This window comes from Vanessa cardui, chromosome 10, assembly GCF_905220365.1.
Source record: "Vanessa cardui chromosome 10, ilVanCard2.1, whole genome shotgun sequence".
Taxonomy (NCBI): domain Eukaryota; kingdom Metazoa; phylum Arthropoda; class Insecta; order Lepidoptera; family Nymphalidae; genus Vanessa; species Vanessa cardui.
In genome coordinates, this window is record NC_061132.1 from 8,762,969 (window position 1) to 8,784,293 (window position 21,325).

Below are 21,325 nucleotides of genomic sequence, written 5' to 3' on the forward strand. Positions count from 1 at the left end.
TATATAAAATATAAGATACTACACAACAATGTTAAATAGGAGATTGATTTATATATACTTATGTTGAGAGATAAAATTATAATACCTAATAAAACTTGGGAATTATTTCAGATAATCAAAATATAAAAGTAATTTACGAGACAGTGGCTACAATATCGGGCAGCAAGTACGTAAATATTTTATGAACATAAAGTTCTTATTAAATTTAATTAAAACAATGTCGTTACATATTTTATTCCGAAGTTTATTGACCTATGGAGTTGTTATATCTATTAATATGTGTATATATCTACTACGTAACATACTAGACAACAGTTATATATGGCTAGCACAGATATTTAAAACACTGTTTGGAATTGATTTATACAGCCAGCCAGCTAGCTTGAGGAAACCATTGCCATCCCAGCCCACCAGGGGTTGGTTTCCTAACACCATATCAGTTATTGAGATATTAAATACTCATTGATTTTATTATTTATAGTATCTTTGTTCGTTCAAAAAAATGGTCTTACACAGACCGAATATACTTTTTTTTTATTTATACTCTTAAGCCTAATTCCTAGATGACATTTTTTTTTATAACCTGAAATACTTGCTACTAAATAAAAATATTGGATATATGTACTCAGAAATTATAATGTATAAATAAATATAAAATCATATAGGAACTCTTCAATATTTTACTTTATCGCAAACTCAGCTATAAAGACTTGTACCATAATAGGATTGTGTTTTACGATCGATAAAGCTTAGCTGAATAAACTTTTATTAGCATAGGTTATTACCGACCGTGTACATAGGCTTTGGTAAATAATATATTATAAAGTGCTGATGCACATTGCATACCTTTCTGTTACATATTTAATTTTAATTCGGTTACATTTGAGTCTGTACATAATTTATATATTTAAATATTGAAACTATCTCTTACAAATAATTTTCGAAATTTTTTTTATTGCACTTAAACTTCATTTTTACATCATCGACACTTGAAAAGCCGAAAACAAGAGAAAATAAAAAAAAAACATCAAACGCTTGCAAAGCATTCTTTTTACATTCAAAAAAATGACATTTATTGGTTAAATTTATGAAGGTCGCGTTGGTTTAATATTCCATATTCAAATCTGAATGTCCGATTGGTCGCGCACCATTTCATACGATGCGTTCAGAAATCTGTGACGGCGATTCACTGCGGTTACATGTGATTTTTTTTAAAACGTTTAAATTTTACGCTGTCACGCTTCTTAAACAGTGTTAAAATTATAATTTAACAAGAATCTATTTAAGATGTTAAATCTTTCTTAATAACGTATTATATATAAAGCTTATTTTGTAGTTTTAAAATATGTTAATAGATTAAATAAGCAGTTAATCGCTTAAAACCAAGCTAGTAATCTTTTAGAATTGTCGTTTTTCGAGAATGCAGTGAGTTTGGGGATTAAACGGTTCTGTGAATGCGCAGACATCTTCTAATCACAAAATTATAAGTTATTATTGTGTATAATATTATTTATGCTTTTAAATAAAGACGTTTTTTTAATGTACGAAGTACCTATCAAATTTTCTACGGTGAACGCTAAAGTTAAAAAAAAATGTATTGAAGACAAATTAAAAGTAAATATTTAATGTATGTATATAATTATTTTTTAATAATTTTTTTGGCGCAATTTTCTTAACGAGGATAACACAATGAAAGCAAAATAGGCTTCGTGTGTAATATAACTTTATGTTTACTATTATTATTAAAATGAAAAACAAACATTTTGTATCAATTGATTCATCCTTGGAAACAAAAGCTAATTCACTCGTATCAACTACTGATTTTTAAATAATAAGATTAAGTATTCAATTATATTTTACTGTACCTATAAAGATGTCATTAAAACCTTAAAGTTTTTGACACATTATTCGCCTATACATAATAGTTAGAGCTTATGACATTTTTGACAATATAAGAAATCAAGCACTAAACTAAACTCACTCGAGTTACAAACAATGTAATTTATTTTCTGTAATAAATTTGCTAGAAGACGAACAAAAAAGTTGTAAGACATAACAGCCTTTTCCATATAAACAGCGTGTGAAATGTATTTAATGTAAAATTGAATGTTTGTCTTCCAATTACGGAAAAACCGCTGAACCAATTTGCAAAGGATCCGGGCTCACTAATAAGCTGTGTATGAACACTTATTATCCCACCACAACAGGTGGTTGAATACAATGTAGTCTGTATTAGTTTTTAAATAATATGAAGTCTTATGCAAAAATATTATGCCTCATAGCAATTATTTCAGTAATTTTCATGAGCAGGTTTGAAAACTATAATGTAATTATTTAATTGTTAATATTATTTATCGCTGAATGTTTTAAGCTTCAAACAAATTTGCAAATAATAACTAATTAATGTTAAGAAAAAATACTATTTTTCTTAATTTAATACTAAAAAACCTATTCTAGAATATGTTTTTTTTTATTGTTCGATAAGAGCAAAACCTATTAGTATAATCTAGAATCACGTCTAACTAAACCGATTAGCAGTTTTTGTCGTAACAAAATGTATAAATAGAACATAGATCCATATCTACGGAACAACAATTTATATATAGTCCATTAAGATTATTTACGAGTGTTTATACGTAAGCGCGTTTCTTGGAAAAGGTTTTAAGATATTAGTAATTTTTTTCAGTTTCCATAGCCTTTCCAAACCCTTTTTTATGTACAAACGAATTATTAAACTTGCAATAAAATACATGCTATATTCTACGATAACGATTGTATAAAAATTAAGCGCTATTTTAGGTTCACATTACTAAAATATAACACAATTATCAATATAAGTAATAAGTTGACTTCAAAGATATACAATTAAATAGAAGATTTTTTTTTTTTTTTTTTTTTTTTTTTTGGTATAGGTTGGCGGACGAGCATATGGGCCAGCTGATGGTAAGTGGTCACCATCGCCCATAGACATTAACGCTGTAAGAATTATTAACTATTCCTTACATCGTCAATGTGCCACCAACCTTGGGAACTAAGATGTTATGTCCCTTGTGCCTGTAGTTACACTGGCTCACTCACCCTTCAGACCGGAACACAACAATACTGAATACTGTTGCTTGGCGGTAGAATAACTGATGAGTGGGTGGTACCTACCCAGACGGGCTTGCACAAAGCCCTACCACCAAGATATACAAAATATTATAAACGAAAAATAATTTAATTGTAAATGTATTTTTTCTTATTCCATTATCTTCGAATAGGTAAAGGTACTACACTATAAAGCCTCGTATTTGAAATCCACTAAAATAACAAGACGCAAATGCGTTTAATTTTTTATATCTATAATATGTTTTTTATTGAAACTTACATATTAATCATAAAAAATATATACTCGACTTAAATTACAAAACACCTTAAACAGTTTAAAATAACGGCTTTAAATTTAAAAATTACTGTATAGTTAAGTAGGTACGGATAAAAACGAAAGAGGATTACGTGAAGTGAATTCTATACGCATAATCTGTGTATTCTTTTTATACTTTTTTTTAAATAAAGAACAAGGTTTGTCATCTTTCAGTGTATTAAAATATTAAAAAGATTTGTTAAGGATTACAAACTTTTTAAATTTTTGGAATTTGTAAATGATTTAAAACGTCGTAAGTAACGCAAACTTTGTGTTCAAATTTACTTTAAAATAAATAAAATATGATTACTGTAATCATTAAATCTGCGAAGATTTTATTTTTTCACTATGTTATATATACAAAAAAAACTGATGAGTAATTTTAAGCTAACGATTAAACCAAAAAATATCAACACGATATTCGAAAAGAAAATCTAGTTGAAGTATTTAAATTTCCTTACTTGTGACAGTTTATAATTTATATATCTAGCCCAAGCAAATATATCGAATACCATACCCTATACCCAAAAGCTATAGTTTTACATTTAACTGAGACATATACCTAATATCTCTAGATAATTATCTGCAATATTAATTAAATTTTGTATCTTTACATTTCTTGTCTTGATATGTTAACACTGCATTTACTACTATATAAAAGTAATACGCGATGAATATTTAATTAAATTATATTTAATACAGACATGTCAATGTAATTCGATGCAAGACATTAATTACAATTTTTTTAATCGTGGGATAATCTGATTTTCGACCGCTTTACATTAAAATCAATATTACAACATAATATACTCTTACATAACGTTTTAAAAGTGATTTTAGAGTCTACTTAAATATAAAATATTATGATTTTGTTAACGTTCAATGTTTAAGAACCTGTATAAGACTTTTAAATTTTGCATAATCTAAACTTAATTGAAATAGTACCTATATATGTTTATATGTGTATATTGTCAGTCGATTGTTATATATTCTTTATATGGCTAACTTGTGTACATTACGTTGTGTATATTATATTAAATAATGTAAATTTAGTTACAGTTTTATATAGTTATAAAAATCCATTCATTAATTGTTAAGTTATCACATTAAATTTCAGTACTCATTAGGTATTAGGTATATGTTAACTATCTGTGTATATATAATGTTACAGCCTGTTAATTTCCCACTGCTGGGCTAAGGATACCTCTTCCATGAGGAGAGTGTTTGGAACATATTCCAAATGTATATATAGGCGACATTATTTGTAATAAATAACCACTACTAAGTTAGGCCTTCCCAATTTAATATGATAATCATTATCACGAATATCATTATAGCAAGAATTTCGAAAAATGACGTTTTTTTAAGTTTAGATAATAATTTATATATCAGCCTATAATAATACATGATCTCAGCAAATAATTGTTTAAGTTGTCAAGTTGTCATTTTTAATTTCATGTTTAATTTTTTTTTAATGATATAAATATGTAGGTATATCTACATTACTTTACTGGCTATTTATTGAAATATTGATTATGTGTAAATAATTGATAAAAAAGACCCGCTGAGTTTCTTTTTCCGGTTCTTCTCAGGGTGTTTCCTTTGCTGAACCGGTATTAGTGTTTAGTTTGGCATTCAATATGTAAGTGTAATGCTTCTATATTGAATAAATAAGATAAACTTAATTGTACAACAAACTACAAATAATAAGAAATACATAAGAAACAATGACCGCGAGGAATATTAGGAATAATGTTCGTATAGCGCTAATTGAACTATTTTTTAAACAAATATATTTTCTCGTTACTTTCTATGACACTAATAATTCTTACTAAATATATAACTATTAATATTACTTATTGACTGAAAAAAACTCTTAAGTTTTCCGCGAAAATTTTGCAAGCTCTACCTACACGTAGAGATCTAGCGCCGTCAACATAGGCCTAAAATACCTACCTATTGCTATCTCTGTTCGACAAATAATATATTATTTATAATTTTATGCACATAATTAAAATTATTTACCGTAGAATATCAATAGTCTTCGTTCAAAAACATTAATATTACATAAGAAGGTTGGTAGCTTGATACATTGTTTGTATACAGACATATTTACAGTTAAAATAATATTAAAGCATGCTTGTTTAAATGTGTGTTACTTTATAGTATTTAAATAATAATAAATATCTAGAAAAAATAACGATCGATTTTAATCATATAAATTTTATTTCAATAAAAGAAAATGTGTATAAATAATTATAATTAAAGAAACGGATCCGATCAATCCGAGATCTCTATAAATAAATAAACTGTAGAATAGTTTAAAATAATAAAAAAAAAACCAAACAAAACAACCTCCGTACGTCGGCATTGCTGCTAGTCACATTCAAAGTTCAGTCGTAAAACACGTAAAAAATCTATTTTTTCAATATCCTATCGACACGAGACACTGACTTTTACCAATGTGGTGCTGGTGGAAGGGGGCATGTGCCCCCCGTCCTGCGGCAAGGAATCCCGCCACTTCGACACCCTGACACGACACTGCACAGACACACCGCGGCTATCGCGCGGAGCAACGACACTCCAACACGCGCTATATCTTGACGCGTACTGATCGCAAGCCCATAGCTTTTCCACCAGGGCACGCAACCGACAAGGACGGTGCATAAACAAATAATAGGTGCGAAAAGGAGGGGTAGAGTAGCGTTCGGAGCGGGCGTGGTTCAAGTGAGCGGCCACTCGCGCCGAGGGGGTGGCGCCTATATATTTTTCTAGTGTTTTTTTTTCCGTGCGTGTACCGTGCGGTAGTGGGATTTCATTTTGTGTGACACGTGCGGCGTCCGCAGTAAATTTAAATTGCCTGTAGATCGGGTAGCTGTATAATTATAGTCTGGATTTTCGGTTGCTCGTCTAGGTCCGTCTCGTTTTATGATTTCTTGTTTCGATGTTTTGACTGGGGGCGTGATGCATGTTTGTGTAGACATGCCTCACGCCCGCCTTCTCGGACTCGGTGTTATTCTTTATTTTGACGATTTCACTTTGCCCTCGCTGCAAATAATGGTGTTGGGTGTTGTCTAAGCCGTATGCTGGACTGAAACAACCGCGTACCTATTTTCTTTTATTTGTGAATCTAGAATTTGATAAGAGAATTCGCTAATGTATAAAATCTATTATTTTTGTATATTTTTTTGTCAAAGTGGTTCGGTGTCTACATCAACTTATAATAAATGAAAAACACCATTAAAATTTGTAATAGATGATAAACATACATAGGTATATTTATATTGCATGGATATATTTTTTTTTATTATGAGGTATATCTTATTTGTAGTGACTTGGTAAATTGTTTTATTTATTGAGACCAAACGAGTTACATATGTGTCTACTTCGATCAATAGATAAACACGTCCTAAACTAATCTTATCGATAAATCTAAAAACAATAATAAAAAATTGTATTAATTATTACACGATTGAATCTTTTCAAATTTAAGTGCCTTATCCAATATCTTATAACGAAGCATTGCAGGCACCATTGAAACTCTACCATAGCTTTTTTCATATAGCAGGTAACATACTCTACGACATTCGGATTAATATAGGTATGGAAATTAATTACATGACATAAATGATGGAAGCAAGTGGACTGTACATGCTAAAATTTACTCCTCTACAATAATTATGTAACATAATCAAGTAGCACAATTGACTTTTAACCAGCTTATCTTCCTACTTGATACATCTGTAAGGAAGGAATATATCAATACCTACTTGTCTAACTATTGTCGATGTAACTGATTTCTTTAAAACGTAATTACTTCCTTTAATCTCTTACCAGTTTCCAGTTCTTCTCAGTAACTTCAGCCCAACAACTAGCAGCTAAAATTTGACTTACTTTAAAATTGAATAAAATATAATTTGATTTGTTATTTCGTCAATACGTTTATAACATAGGACCCAAGATGTCGCTCATATCTGTCATTCGGTCATTCACCCTTGAAACAGAAATTTAGAAATTCAAATTTTATTGCAGTTTGGCGAACAGAAATAATAAATTGCACGTATGTAGAGTAGATAGATACCTTTCCACTAATAACAGATTCTTATTGAAATTTCAACTAAGAATAACATTATATTACAATAAAACCTATTTGCTTGTTGCTATAGTACATTTATTTATTTATTTAAGGTTCGTCAAGTTACAAATCAAATGGGTTGATACGTTACAATAAAGCTATGTAAATATTAACAATTTGTAACTTTGTGTAGACAAACACCACATGCTATATGCATGTGGTGTATTGTATGGTGTATTGGTGTATATATAGTACATTTATTTATTTATTTAAGGTTCGTCAAGTTACAAATCAAATGGGTTGATACGTTACAATAAAGCTATGTAAATATTAACAATTTGTAACTTTGTGTAGACAAACACCACATGCTATATGCATGTGGTGTTTGTCTGTGTCTCATTTAAGTGAGAAAGAAGCTAAAGAGTAATAAAGTGATAGAATAAAATATGATTCTTATCTAATAGAAAAAAAAGAGAAAAACAGTAGTAAGGATAAATTAAATAATAATTATTTATATTAATTAAAAAATAATTATTTGACATTTTTTTTAATGTCAAAAATGTAGAGTACTCTTATGGAAAAAACAATAATCTAAGTTCGTAAGTACATAATCTGTATTCAAATAAGTTTTTAAGTAACTATTTGAATATCACATACGTGTCGTATTTGTAAATGTATTAGAATCTAACTTGTTCAATATATAATTAAAGAAATCATAATAAAACGCCTTTTTTACCTTAAATTTTTGTGAAAATTTCATTTCCGACTTTAAAGTGTTATTTATTATTTTTATTTATTTCAATGGAAATATTACCTATTTATTCATTATTTTTATTTATTTCCATATTTTTTTTATATATTTTAGAAAGTAAAGTGTTTATATTTTTATATATAAAACTTTGATAATTTGAATTGTGTAAGAACTGATTGTTTCACAATTATATAAAATATATCTATGTATACCTACTGTATAAGTATCAGGCTGTTAAAGCCACTACTGGGCTTAGGCCTCCTCTTTTCGAGAAGTTTTGAAACTTACTCAACTGCCGTGTTTCAATGCAACACACGTGACAGAATCCCGCCATGGCTGGTTTCCTAACGATGTATTCCTTCACTTTCAAGCAAGAGTTAAATTATAACCACATGAAAACTCAGTAATGCTTGCGTTGAAATTGAACTTAGAATCATCAGTTAAGATTCACATCTTATAACCACTGAGCCATCACAACTCTTATTGTATTGGTATTTTTTTCTAATTAATTCAAACAGTTGAAAGTTATTAACTTTTCCAATAAACAAAGACTATAAGAAATATATACCAATTATCACAGATGCAGGTGAACAATAGAACAAACCAAATTACTGATGTTTGGCAGTATGGGATGCAGGTGGATCTATTCAAAGCCCTTCTCCACCAATTTTGGTAGAATAACTAACTCACTTGGTAAAGAGGCAAATACAATACAAGATTATACAGACGATAAAAAAGCGTGGAATTAATACATGTTGAATTCCAGGCAGAATATATTACATATATGTAATTGTATTTAACTAACATGCCTATATTTGTAAATATTGAAAAAGAAATACAGAGTTTCTTGCCGGTTCTTCTCGGTAGAATCTACTTTCCGAACCGGTGGTAGCTTCACATAATACAGTTGTTAAATGATAATAGAAGTGCTTGTAAAAGCCTACTTGAATAAAGTATAATTTGATTTGATTGGCTGTTTTAATAAAACACACACATACAAAGAACAATCCTTTTATTGACACATTTATTATAAATAACACATTTATACATCATACGCACACATACAATGATTGACAAGAGTTTTCCTACGTTGATTTTTTAGTAAGTCTCGTAGCTACTGAGTTGCTTGCTCGTATATCTTCGTAGGACTATTTTTATTTTCCAACATTAGCATACCAGATTAGTTACATAATAGGGGTTTGTTATAAAAAGGATTAGTCAGGATTTCGACCGGGAACTAAATTTCGAGTCACTATTTTGTGAGTCTATCCACCCTTCATATCCCACCTTACCTTCCCCTACCCTACCGTCACAGACTTCATTGTTATATTAGGAAATAGAGTGATAGAATGTACGTAGGTATTAAACTTAAGCGAGCTACATATAGTCGATGTCATAGTCATAGAGTCAAGATGGCCCAGCGGTTAGAACGCGTGCATCTTAACCGATGAATGCGGGTTCAAAACCAGGCAAGCACCGCGGATTCATGTGCTTAATTTGTCGTTATAATTCTCGTGCTCAGCGGTGAAGGAAAACATCGTGAGGAAACCTGCATGTGACAAATTTCATAGAAATTCTGCCACATGTGCATTCCACCAACCTGCATTGGAACAGCGTGGTGGAATATGTTCTAAACCTTCTCCTCAAAGGGAGAGGAGGCCTTCAGCCCAGCAGTGGGAATTTACAGGCTGTTGTTGTTGTTGTTGGGCTACATATAGGTATTTTACTAGTAGTAAATTCGCAATTTAGGTTGTTGGATGTCATGTGTTGTCCTTTTTGAGTTCAAGTTTGCTTCATACTAAATTTCATCAATTTCAATTCATCAAAAGCCATAAACAGACAGTCAGACATACTTACTTTCACATTTATAATATTAAATAGAGATTTATCTCAGTTTTGGTTTTCGTTGTAATTATGAATAAATTTAAAATTATTTCCATCTTGATGGCTCATGAAGACACAGCGTGGTCGAATAAACGCCAGATCTTTACTGTGAAGAGTGGAGGCCTTAGTTCAGCAGAGGAAAATTTACAGGATGTTATTATACTTTGAGCTGAGATGGCCCAGTGGTTAGAACGCGTGCATCTTAACGGTGATTGCGGGTTCAAAACCAGGCAAGCACCACTATGTGCTTAATTTGTGTTTATTATTCATCTCGTGCTTGGCGGTGAACGAAAACATCGTGAGAAAACCTGCATGTGTCTAATTTCTTCGAAATTCTGCCACATGTGCATTCCACCAACCCGCATTGGAACAGCGTGGTGGAATATGTTCCAAAATCCTACCTTAATTGAAGAGGAGGCCTTATCCCAGCAGTGGGAAATTTACAGACTGTCACTTCACTTTTACTTTTTACTTAATTATACAAAGAGTTAATTTTAATTATTGTTTTATAATTTTGGGGATCATTGTAAAGTGTTACACCCAACATATAATTTCAAACATTTTATAATAAATATGATGACAGTTATTCTTTACTAGTATAAGTCAGAACGGGATCTATAAAGTCCGAAGTTTAAATGTAGCTTTCATTGTTTGGAGTTATATGAAAATCTAGCAAAAAGATAAGTCAATATAATTTGGTTGCTTCGAAGATTTCCATTTATTTTTTATTATGTCTACTCTTGTACGCCCTGTATACACCGGGACAACTCGTTATCTTCCGCCCCCTATCTATAAATGTCCCCTATCTAAATAGTATCGTTTTCTTATTTTAATTAAGTGTTTATTGATGTTAGTTTTTATAAGTAACAGTTATTTATAAGCAAAACCTTATTATACTAAAGAGGAATTTTAGGGAAATTTTCATGTTGTAGGTTTAAATTCAATCAACTTTGAACTTAAAATTAATCGATTTTGAAATCCAATTTAATTATGTTCAATACAAATTTCATGAAAAAAATAAATGAATTCGGTATGCATTTTTGAACTAAAGATTCTTATTGGCTTTTAATATATTATAATAATAATATTCTATTAAGATACAACTACAAATACATTGTCAAATGATTAAACATTCCTATTCAACCTGTTGATTCATTAACTATACAATTAATTCATTACACCTACTTGTAAATATGTAGTTCAAAGTAGTAGGTATATTTTGCAATATTTTTTTCATACATTCATTTTTTATGGAATAGGTTGGCGGACAAGCATATGGGCCACCAGATGGCAAGGGGTCACCATCACCCATAGACAATGACGCTGTAAGAAATAGTAACTATTGTTTACATCGTCAATACGCGACTAACCTTGGGAACTAAGATGCTATGTCCCTTGTGCCTGTAGTTACACTGGCTCACTCACCCTTCAAACCGGAACACAGCTATACTGCGTAATGTTGTTTAGCTGTAGAATACCTGATGAGTCGGTGGTACCTACCCAGGTGGGCTTGCACAAAGCCCTGCCACCAAGTAAAAAAAGATATTAAATAGTATCCGTCTCTCTCAGCTTCGCTCACGTTTAAGGAGTCGGGTAGGATATAAAAAGTCTAGCCTATTTCCTTTCTACGACTTCAAGACTACTTCATAATATATATTTTTAATTCAGTTAATAGTTTTGAGTCAGAGTTACATTGGCATTGGTAGATTTAAGAAAATATTTACCACAGATAATCCATAAGCTTTCCAAAATATTTATCATATAATTTGTAGTTCATTATTCTTTATTATAATTTTTATAATCATTAAAGCTTTTATGTTCTAGTCTTTTAAGTTATTGTTAGTTAAGAATATATATATAAAAACTAAAATATATAAAAACATTAAAAAAATTAATTTAATTTCTTATTCCCAATTCTTGTCTTTAATCCAATTATCATAAACTATTCTTGTTCGAATTTAAGAAGGTAATATAGCAAGTAAAATGTTCCCTTAAAACCTACCTACTATACAAATCGATCGGAAAATAAATGTGTTTTAGGTATTTATCCCATAATATTTTTATCCTATCTACGATCTAATTACCTATATGTGTCTACGTACAAATTATGGGTGAATATTTTAATAGTTAAATCTTAAGTTAACCTATAAAACTTATTGGTTTTATTGATAAGAAATTCTCATTAGCAACGCGGAGTAACTTGTAGGTACTTACGCTCCTGCTCGGAAAACATGCAAAGCCTCCGGTGCCCTGTCTTAGTTTTCTCCAGATTTTACTGACCCGACAAGCTTTGAAAGTACATATGTGTGGGAAACATTTTCATGTGTGCACTATCACTAAACTATGTCATGGCTAGTCTTTATTGATAAAATTTGTATTAATTAATAGGTTTGGTTAGTTAATGTCATTCAGTTACTACATCACGAAAAGTGTGTCTTTTCTTAAAATCATTTTTTTGTGTCAGAGAAAATTCAAAAGATTTTAATAGATTTTAGATCTACTTATTATAGGACCTTACTAAATGGTTTTTGTGCATAAAATTTCATCAATATACAATTTTTATCAAACAGTGATTACCCACCTGCGTTTAGAAAAGTGCCCCTGTCTAGAATATACCTATTTATCCAAGATACCCACTTTCCAGTACCTATTTAAAAAAAGAACATTTATAATTTCATTAAAATATTTTTAAAAATTCTTTATATTAGGAAAACATGATGCATAAATTAACGAAAGTCACAAGTTCCCTTACGATTTTTTATTTCAACCAGACCTCACAATATTATCTAAGTATTATGGGTTGGAATAGAATCTTGTTTGATTTTTATGTGTATATAATCACTGACAGAACTGTTGTCGCCAACAAGCCTGATATAGTGGTGATAGATCGGTCAGAGCGCCGCACGATAATTGTTGACATCACCATCCCTCGTGGCGAGAATCTCGTGAAGGCTGAGAAGGATAAGCAAATAAAATATCTCGACTTAGCTCACGAGGTTGTCGACATGTGGGAAGTGGATATAGCAGTTATTGTGCCGATAGTCGTTTCAGCGAAGGGCCTAATGGCCAAGACCTCGACTAACACCTTAAGAGGCTCTCGTTAGGCAGCTGGGTCAAGGGCCTGATGCAGAAGGCAGTACTCCTCGCCACGGTATTGTAAGGAAGTTCCTCTGTCTGTGGAGCCCTGACCGCCGGTGGCTTGGACTCTGTTCCCGCCACTGGTTGGCCTCTGTATTTTATATTTTTAAATATATTTTATATATATTTTTTATAGTAAAAAAATAAATAAAAAGAAATTTGTAATGAAAATTAAAAGTGATAATTAAAATTAACGTGGGTTGGTACATTTTGGCACTGGGTTTGTTTATTGTATATTACAGATTCACTGACATCTAGCGAAATATTCATGAAGTTTTATTTATTAACAGCGCCATCTGTATTCGTTTTTAACAATCACTTGTTTCTGCTACCAATATTCAGGTATGAAAATATCATTACAGTAAGCGTAATATATTTTGTCTAAGCTACTGTATAAAATCATGATCATCATCAATCATCGTCTTTCATTGAATTCTTAAAAAATCGTTATACGAGCACCCGCGTTGATGGCTGAATTAGTACAACTTTTGGACAATAGGTGGCGCGCTAGCCATACTAAAGAATGAATACAAGTTTGCTAAGAACGTTGAATGTAATATAAACTTGCTTTACATTTTCTGGTAAATATCACTAAGCACTCGTCGTAGTCCTTATTTTATTCAATAGATGGCATTGTAATAAAATAAGTTAAATCTTAATATAAATAAAAAAGAATGTTAGTCGTCTGTGCGTTCCTATTCTATACTATAAGTTTGTGATAAAACCGGTTAAAAAACCTAAACACTGGTTATTGAATTAGCCTACTTAGTACCAGTACATAATCTATATTTCGTTTGATGACTATGTTTTTTAAAAACCAGGACCTGTATTGACAAACCATGTTATTAATTGATGTTTTTTGTAAAATAAATATTATTTTTATTACATTTTTCACTGTGTTAGTGCTTTAAGATGAACATTTATGTAACCTTCATTATGTTCTTACTGACTGGCTTCTTTGATAGCCTAACCTAGAACGAAAACCAATATAGTAGCTGTTTGTCGAGACGCTTGGCCTTTGGAGTAGTGGTGCAAAAAGCTTCATCAAAAGTATAACACCTCGCCTCAATGCCTCCACTGGTGACAGGAGGGCTGGTTCGTTTTTTGCCCAGAGGATCGGAATTGCGATTCAACGGGGAAATGCTGCTAGCATTCTTGCCACAATTCCACGCGATCAAGATTTATACAGTAACTAGTTTTATTTCATATTTGTATATATTTAAACATTTAATGTTATTAATTCTTATGTTTGTTAATAATAGTTATATGGTTTACGAAAGGTTTTATTTCAAGTAGATCCTTATTCTACCCACGTATAGTCGTAAGTACGAATAGTCTAGCTGGGATCAAATATGTATATGTATATGAAATAGAAATTAATAAAAAACAAATATTTGAAAAATATACTTTAATGTCACACAGCAAAGTAGGAACACGTCGTCTCTAAATAGTCACAACTTAATTCATCTATGTTTAATATAAATATTATTCAACAAAAAATAATTTGAAGACACTTTGAGGACACTTTATGAAAACTATCAAATAATTTATGAAAACTTCGTCCTCTAGTTTGCTTAAAGTATTGATCCAAAATAATTACTAAGCCATAAGACTTAAATTTCAATGTCAAATTTTATTAAGGCAAGCTTAAAACAATGTTATATGCCGCGTTGTATTTATTTGTATCGTCAAAATAATATATTCATTTGTCACTTATAAAACAAAAGATGTTTTATAGTAGACAGAAAATCTACTTCATTGTGATTGCTATGTCAAATAGTGGTGATACCAATTGTTTTAAATTTCGAATTACAGATTACTTTATCAATATAGTATACAGATTATAATTAATATTATGACTAAAATGCAGTCTTAGTAACATCTATAAGAGTTTTCAAATTCACTTATAAATAATATCGATTTTACTTAAGATAAATATCAATTACTCAGCCTTACATTTATATTCTGAAATTTCATTTATTCTACAAAAAATATATGTATAAATATTTTTTTTGTTTAAATTTGAACACAACCAGAAACTATAATTAGTATAGATTACGTCAATTATTAAATATTGTAACTTCATACACATATTCAATATTTGTTTGTATCACACATTAATGCGCAATGTATGTATAATATGTTGTATGAAATAAAGCCATATGAATATGTAGTTTATCTCGATAACTAAATCATATAATATTTAAAGACACATGAAGTGTAAATTACAAGCTATTCACATAAGGAACTTATGTAGTTTTCGTAAAATTAAAGCACTCAAACTTGCATCAAAAGTATGTTAAATAGTAAGTAAGCAATGCTTTTTAATCTGGGCAAAGATTTCTTCTCCTTTTAAGGAACATTTTTGAAAGTAAACGCTACTTCACTATATGTCAGAGTTTCACCTCAGAAATGCACTCAGCTATCTTTTTCTGCATTTGCAACTGATATATTTAATTAAACAGTCTTCTGTGTTAGCAATCATCACAAGTATTTAATATACTGTATACTAATTACAATTTGAATTATTAATCTACTGTATTTTGAAAAAAAAATCACATCAATATAATCTAAAACACACTTTAACTACTTAGAAATAAGGTTCATATTATTATGCCCAAGCCTGCGTATTTCCTTCCCTTTGAGCTCGAGCTATTTCAGTACGCAACAAACGTTCGTGCGAGGCTGCTTCACGCAACTCAGCTTCCCTGGTTGCGACTTGTTCCATTTGTTCCTTCTGAAGACGAAGACCGTTCAGCTGAGATTGGAGAGCCGTTATCGCTGAATATGATGTGTTCTTTAACTGAAAAAAAAAAATTACGTTCATCAATATATAAATAATAAATATCTTATTCATCTAGCGTCAGCAGGGAATATTAAAACATTGCAAGGAATTTGACCAGCTTTTTAGGAACTTAACCCTTAGAATGATATTAACTCTTGTGAATGCTTTCGCTGGTGGATTCATTTTCATTATTATTATAGCTGTTATTAAGATTAAGCACTGATGAAAAAAATTCGTCAGATATTACAACATCCTACAATTTGGGATGAATATGTTCTATGTTTCAATGTGCAAGCAAATGCAAAAACGAAAACACTAATCAATGAATATGCCTGTAATATGACATTATGACCTATTTTATTTGGAACAGCTTTATGGTTTTATTTCCAACCTGAGTATCTCTCTCTTGAGTCCGTACTTCTTGATGGAAGTTCTCCATTTGTTCTAGAATCTTCTCCCGTTCGAGAACATTTTCCTTTTGCATTTTAATATTAGCTTCTATCTTCTCCTCCACTTGCTTCTTCAGAGCTTCTACTACTTCTTGCATGAGGTTGCAACGTGCTTCTCGTTCTTTCGCCCACAACTAAAACAATGTCATATAACATTACATACTGACAATCATTTTACTAATATGTTCATAAGTATAAAGTAAGAAATATTGTTTGAATTAAATAATATATTTTATGGGCAATTTTACTTTGCAATTTACATCCTTCTCCCTTAAATTTTATGACGAAATTTTAACAAAATGCTTTGCTGAAACTATTGATCATTCAAGTTGTGAACTTGAACTAAAAGAACTAAGATTTTTTTAACTTTTTTTATGGTATAGGTTAGCGGACGAGCATATGGGCCACCTGATGATAAGTGGTCACCATCACCCATAGACAATGACGCTGTAAGTAATATTAACTATTCTTTACATCGTCAATGTGCCACCAACCTTGGGAACCAAGATGTTATGTCCCTTGTGCCTGTAGTTACACTGGCTCACTCACCCTTCAGACCGGAACACAACAATACTGAGTACTGTTATTTGACGGTAGAATAACTGATGAGTGGGTGGTATCTACCCAGACGGGCTTGCACAAAGCCCTACCTACCTTTTAATCAACAAAATAAAATATTGATTTTCTCTGTATATTATAATATGTTTTTACCTTGTCCTGTTTGTCGTTTATCTGTCTCGCTTCACCGTCATACATTGTTTCGATGTTTTTCTGTCTCTGTCGTTCTTTATCTCTGTACTCCTCTAATTCCTGTAGCGCTTCGTCCAGAACACGTTTGTGATTTGCGCATAATTCTCGTTCCATCTCATAATCCTACAAAAAGTACATTATATTAAAAGTACACCTTAGACGTTACAGACAAATTGAGTAGTCGCTCTATGACAGAACCAAACGGCTGTGAAGACGGTACTTTGTAAAATGATAAAACATTTAATATAGTACCACAAATGGTAGCAGGCTTAATGGTATATGTATTATATATATTTTATACAATTAGTGGGTCCATGATTAGCACACTTTTGGGAATAAAAGGATCGCCTCTTAGTTATATTGTATTATGTATTATTGTTTTTATTACAATTATTTTTTGATAAACCTAAGTACTTCTCGATAGCAAACATTTTATAACAAATATTTCCCACTGCTGAGGTAAGGTCTCCTTTTGCACTACGGAAAGGGTTTGGAACATATTCCACCACACTGTTCCAATGCGGGTTGGTGGAATACACATGTGGCAGAATTTCTATGAAATTTGTCACATGCAGGTTTCCTCACGATGTTTTCCTTCACCGCCGAGCATGAGATGAATTATAATCTCAAATTAAGCACTTGCCTGGGTTTGAACCCAAAATCATCGATTAAGATGCACGCGTTCAAACCACTGAGCCATCTCAGCTCTAAAAACATCTCAACAAATAAAAATGTTATAAACAATTGTGATACTAGAATATGTTTTTATATAGAATAAATCTTAAATATTACCTTCAGAATACTCTTTCGTATCTGTTCCAACATTCTCAAATCCAGTTCAATCTCACTTAAAACTGATATCACTTTCCTCTTCAACTTATACTTATGTAAGCCCATATTCACTATATGTACATCTCTTTCTGCCACGAGCTTCGCATGCTCTTTCTCTCTTGCACTTGATATTATTTGTAATTCTTCTAGTTTCATCCTTTCTTTCTCTTCTAATTTTCGAAGTTTTTTCACTATTGTTTCCTTTTCGCTTAATTCTGCTATTTGTCCTTCTAGACTATTGCGGAGTTCCTGCAAATAAAAGTTGAAAAGAGTTGACAGATAGATAAACATATTTCAACTTTTTGTGCATTCTTAACAATTATAGATTCAGCAATGTACACAATTTTTTAGATGCAAGATTTGGACCACACAGATAAAATTAAATTTACAAAAAATAAACATTTAATAATAAAAATTCACTCTGAAATTGTATGATGATATTAAAAAAAAACTTATGAATGTCATCATTTTTTGTAAATGCAATAATACTTTTAGTCTACAGTGTTGTTAAATGAATTAGTAATTACCCTCATCTGCAGCTCCTTCTCTCTCAGTCTTTCTTCTTCTATCTGTATTTGGCGACGGAGCGCCTCATCTCTTTCTTGCAGAATTTTCCGTGTGTCCTCATCTTCTTTCTTCTTTTGCATTTCTTTTTCTACAATTTGTTCCATCCTACAGACAATATTATGTATATAAAGACAGATTTCATTTTAGTTCTAAGCAATATTAATATATAATAAATTAAACCACGTTTTTGGTTTCTATACTGAAATTATCAGTAGATGCCACACTAACTTTTCATTTTACTATGCCCTGAACTACAAGGCAACCTATCTTATTATTGGCTACGTTAGAGGCAACACCAACTGGAGCAAATACATAGATATACATATACCAATTCCATTAAGCCAGCTGTCATCAGAATCTGTTAATAATAAGTATATTTGTCATAAACCAATAAGAATAATTATAAATAAGATACACATACCAAGCAGACTTCAATCTTCCATTAGCAATGTAAGAGCTTGCGGCTCTCAATTCCGGTTGTCTCAATCTCCAAGCGTGGTACAGTTTGAGTTCCGCCTCTTGTTTTCTCAGTTGCTCCTCTTTTTCTCTAATACCTTGGTTTATCTCTTGTAAGGTAGATGTAGATACATTGTTAAGATACGACCTGCAGGTTAATTATTTAAAATTATAACCTTACTATATTATCTCATATCACACAGAAAACAAAGCTTTTTAACATGAATTATTTGTTTCAGCCAAATTATTATAGAATGAACAGAATCAAATTGTATATGAAGTTTCATTTAAAAGGAATAAATTAAAAGCCATTTATACATAAGATTATTTTTATTTTGTGTACAAAATAATTGTTGAATATACCCATTTTTAAAATATTTAGGCTGCGCTGCAAGTGTTTTTAGTTCCTCTTTGTATTGTAGATTTTCTTGGAACAACATTGCCTCAAGTTTCTTTCTCCGATCTTCCAACTGACTGAAATGAAATAATGATAACTGATCAGAAAAATCCTTAAAAAATTAAAGCTGACATTAATTAACTTTTTTGATTAATAAAGGTTGTACACAAAAATATAAAATGACTTGTTTTATATAAAGAGGTGACACTCTATCAGAAGTATTTACAATATTAAGACAATACATAAAACTATATTCTATGCAAAAATTAAAAAAAAATAGTCAATTAACAATTATTAAAGATAATTTATAATTAACTAAAGATAAGAATTGGCAAAACAATCAGTACTATTTTTGAACATACACAGTTAGTTATTTAAATTTATGTAATAATATATCCTGTCTGAAAGTCATTCGACTTAGGGCACAGACTTAGTACCTTAGTTAAGGTGTTTGAAATAGATTATGAATGAGTTCTATTTTTGAATAAGTAACGTCTAGACCAACTTCCATCCAATAATTGTTAAATGTTGCATATAAAAGTAACTCATATTCTATATGTGATCGAAAATTAACAATTTTTGTATGGATGACTAATTTTTTTTGTATTTACATCTTCGTTTTAGTACCATAAACAAAAAATAAAATAAAGTAGTGCATATATTAGTCCTAAAGATGTAATTCTTCATTTGTTAATATAGAATAACTTACGCAGCTCTTATTTTCTTTTCACTCAGCAACCCTGCTTCCTTATTAGCCCTTTCATAGTAGCCTTCTGTTGTCCACTGTTCATGATGTCTAGACTTATTGGTATTGAGTTCAAAGTAACTGGCCACTTTCTTAAGCTCTTCTGCACGACGGAGTTCATTGTCTCTTTTCTGTGCTGCTAAAGCTTGTAACTGCCATTGGGGCCTCAGACGAGACATCCTGTAACTAACATACAATAATGCTTAGTTATATTATAAAAATCATTTATTGCATTTAAAAACTTAGAATTAATTAGTTATAAACCTAATTAAAATATGCCACTGATTTTAATAATGTTCACATCTATTACTTTTTAAGCAACTTATATCAAATTTGACTGTTTTTTTCCCTTCGTAAAACGACATAAATTGAATTAAAATAAAAATAAACATTACGGATGTTTGTAAACAAATTAAGTAAGCTAATAATTAAACAAAAAAAGACGCGCTTACTTTAATGTGACTCGCCAATATGAACCGTGATTGAAAATATGACTAATATTGTGAAATCGATATCTCACCTCGGTTGACTGCACACTGTAAGGTCTCTTCCAATTCTGGAGTCATTTACTTCCTATCACTATAACAAGTATTGCATGATTGCTCATAACAACGCGTGGGCAACGACACTGAATTGGACGGCATGAGGTCAGTCAGTCAATTAAATTAAATTCATATAACTTCCTCAGAAATTGCTTCAATTATTGCTAACAGTCACGCAGTTAATCTTATTATGCTATAATAGTCTGAGAAGTAAAAGCGTTACAAATACAAATTCAAATCAAAACAAATCAAACGTCCAAATTTTACTGACATAAAGACGTTGCCTAGCAACTGCGTTTTGTTACAGCTTAGATAATTTTGTATATGGCAACAGAACAAGTAATTTTGAATTTTTTAAATCAAACATAAATTGCAATGAAAATAAAAAACATAAATTAATTATGAAGTATAATATTGTTATCGATATAAGCTGTTACAAAGGATTCATTTATTTACATATTGTTTTAATATAAAAACAGAAGTTTCATGATGTATAAATCCAGTCTGATTAATAGAGTAATAGTTAAATGGAATAGATAAAAACCAAAAAAA

At 30.7% G+C, this 21,325-nt stretch overlaps 2 protein-coding genes across 6 annotated transcripts in view; both read right to left on the reverse strand.

The window, feature by feature from the left end:
- Window positions 1-6,014, reverse strand: part of LOC124533287 (LIM/homeobox protein Lhx5) — a 55,055-nt gene extending 49,041 nt beyond the window's left edge. For 3 of the 4 annotated variants that reach the window (XM_047108500.1, XM_047108499.1, XM_047108498.1), the window contains exon 1: window positions 5,759-6,014. In XM_047108500.1, the coding sequence (XP_046964456.1) occupies window positions 5,759-5,774 (16 nt within the window). In that variant the 5' untranslated portion in view covers window positions 5,775-6,014. The remainder of the gene's footprint in view (window positions 1-5,758) is intronic. The other variant, XM_047108501.1, reaches the window with a different exon arrangement.
- Window positions 6,015-15,355: 9,341 nt separating this feature from the next.
- LOC124533257 (trichoplein keratin filament-binding protein-like) lies at window positions 15,356-21,083 on the reverse strand. 2 transcript variants are annotated; one of them, XM_047108465.1, is made up of 9 exons: window positions 20,684-21,083; window positions 20,196-20,417; window positions 19,453-19,563; window positions 19,055-19,237; window positions 18,594-18,738; window positions 18,028-18,315; window positions 17,197-17,358; window positions 16,428-16,619; window positions 15,356-16,054 (listed from the first exon to the last, which is right to left on the reverse strand). In XM_047108465.1, exons 2-9 carry the CDS (start codon window positions 20,408-20,410, stop codon window positions 15,863-15,865), a joined length of 1,488 nt encoding a protein of 495 aa, XP_046964421.1. In that variant the 5' UTR covers window positions 20,411-20,417; window positions 20,684-21,083; the 3' UTR covers window positions 15,356-15,862. The 2 variants fall into 2 exon arrangements, with proteins under 2 accessions (XP_046964421.1, XP_046964420.1); XM_047108464.1 differs by having other exon boundaries at window positions 15,357-16,054; window positions 20,752-21,081.
- Window positions 21,084-21,325: the final 242 nt, after the last annotated feature.

What these genes read in the sequence shown, in the direction of transcription:
- LOC124533257 (XM_047108465.1), bottom strand. Translation starts at nt 20,410, where the DNA reads ATGTCTCGTCTGAGGCCCCAATGGCAGTTACAAGCTTTAGCAGCACAG. An exon ending in TACGAAAGAGTATTCTGAAG is followed by an intron (nt 17,359 to 18,027) that starts GTAATATTTAAG and finishes TACTTTTTGTAG; the next exon opens with GATTATGAGATGGAACGAGA. An exon ending in TAAACGACAAACAGGACAAG is followed by an intron (nt 16,620 to 17,196) that starts GTAAAAACATAT and finishes ACATTGTTTTAG; the next exon opens with TTGTGGGCGAAAGAACGAGA.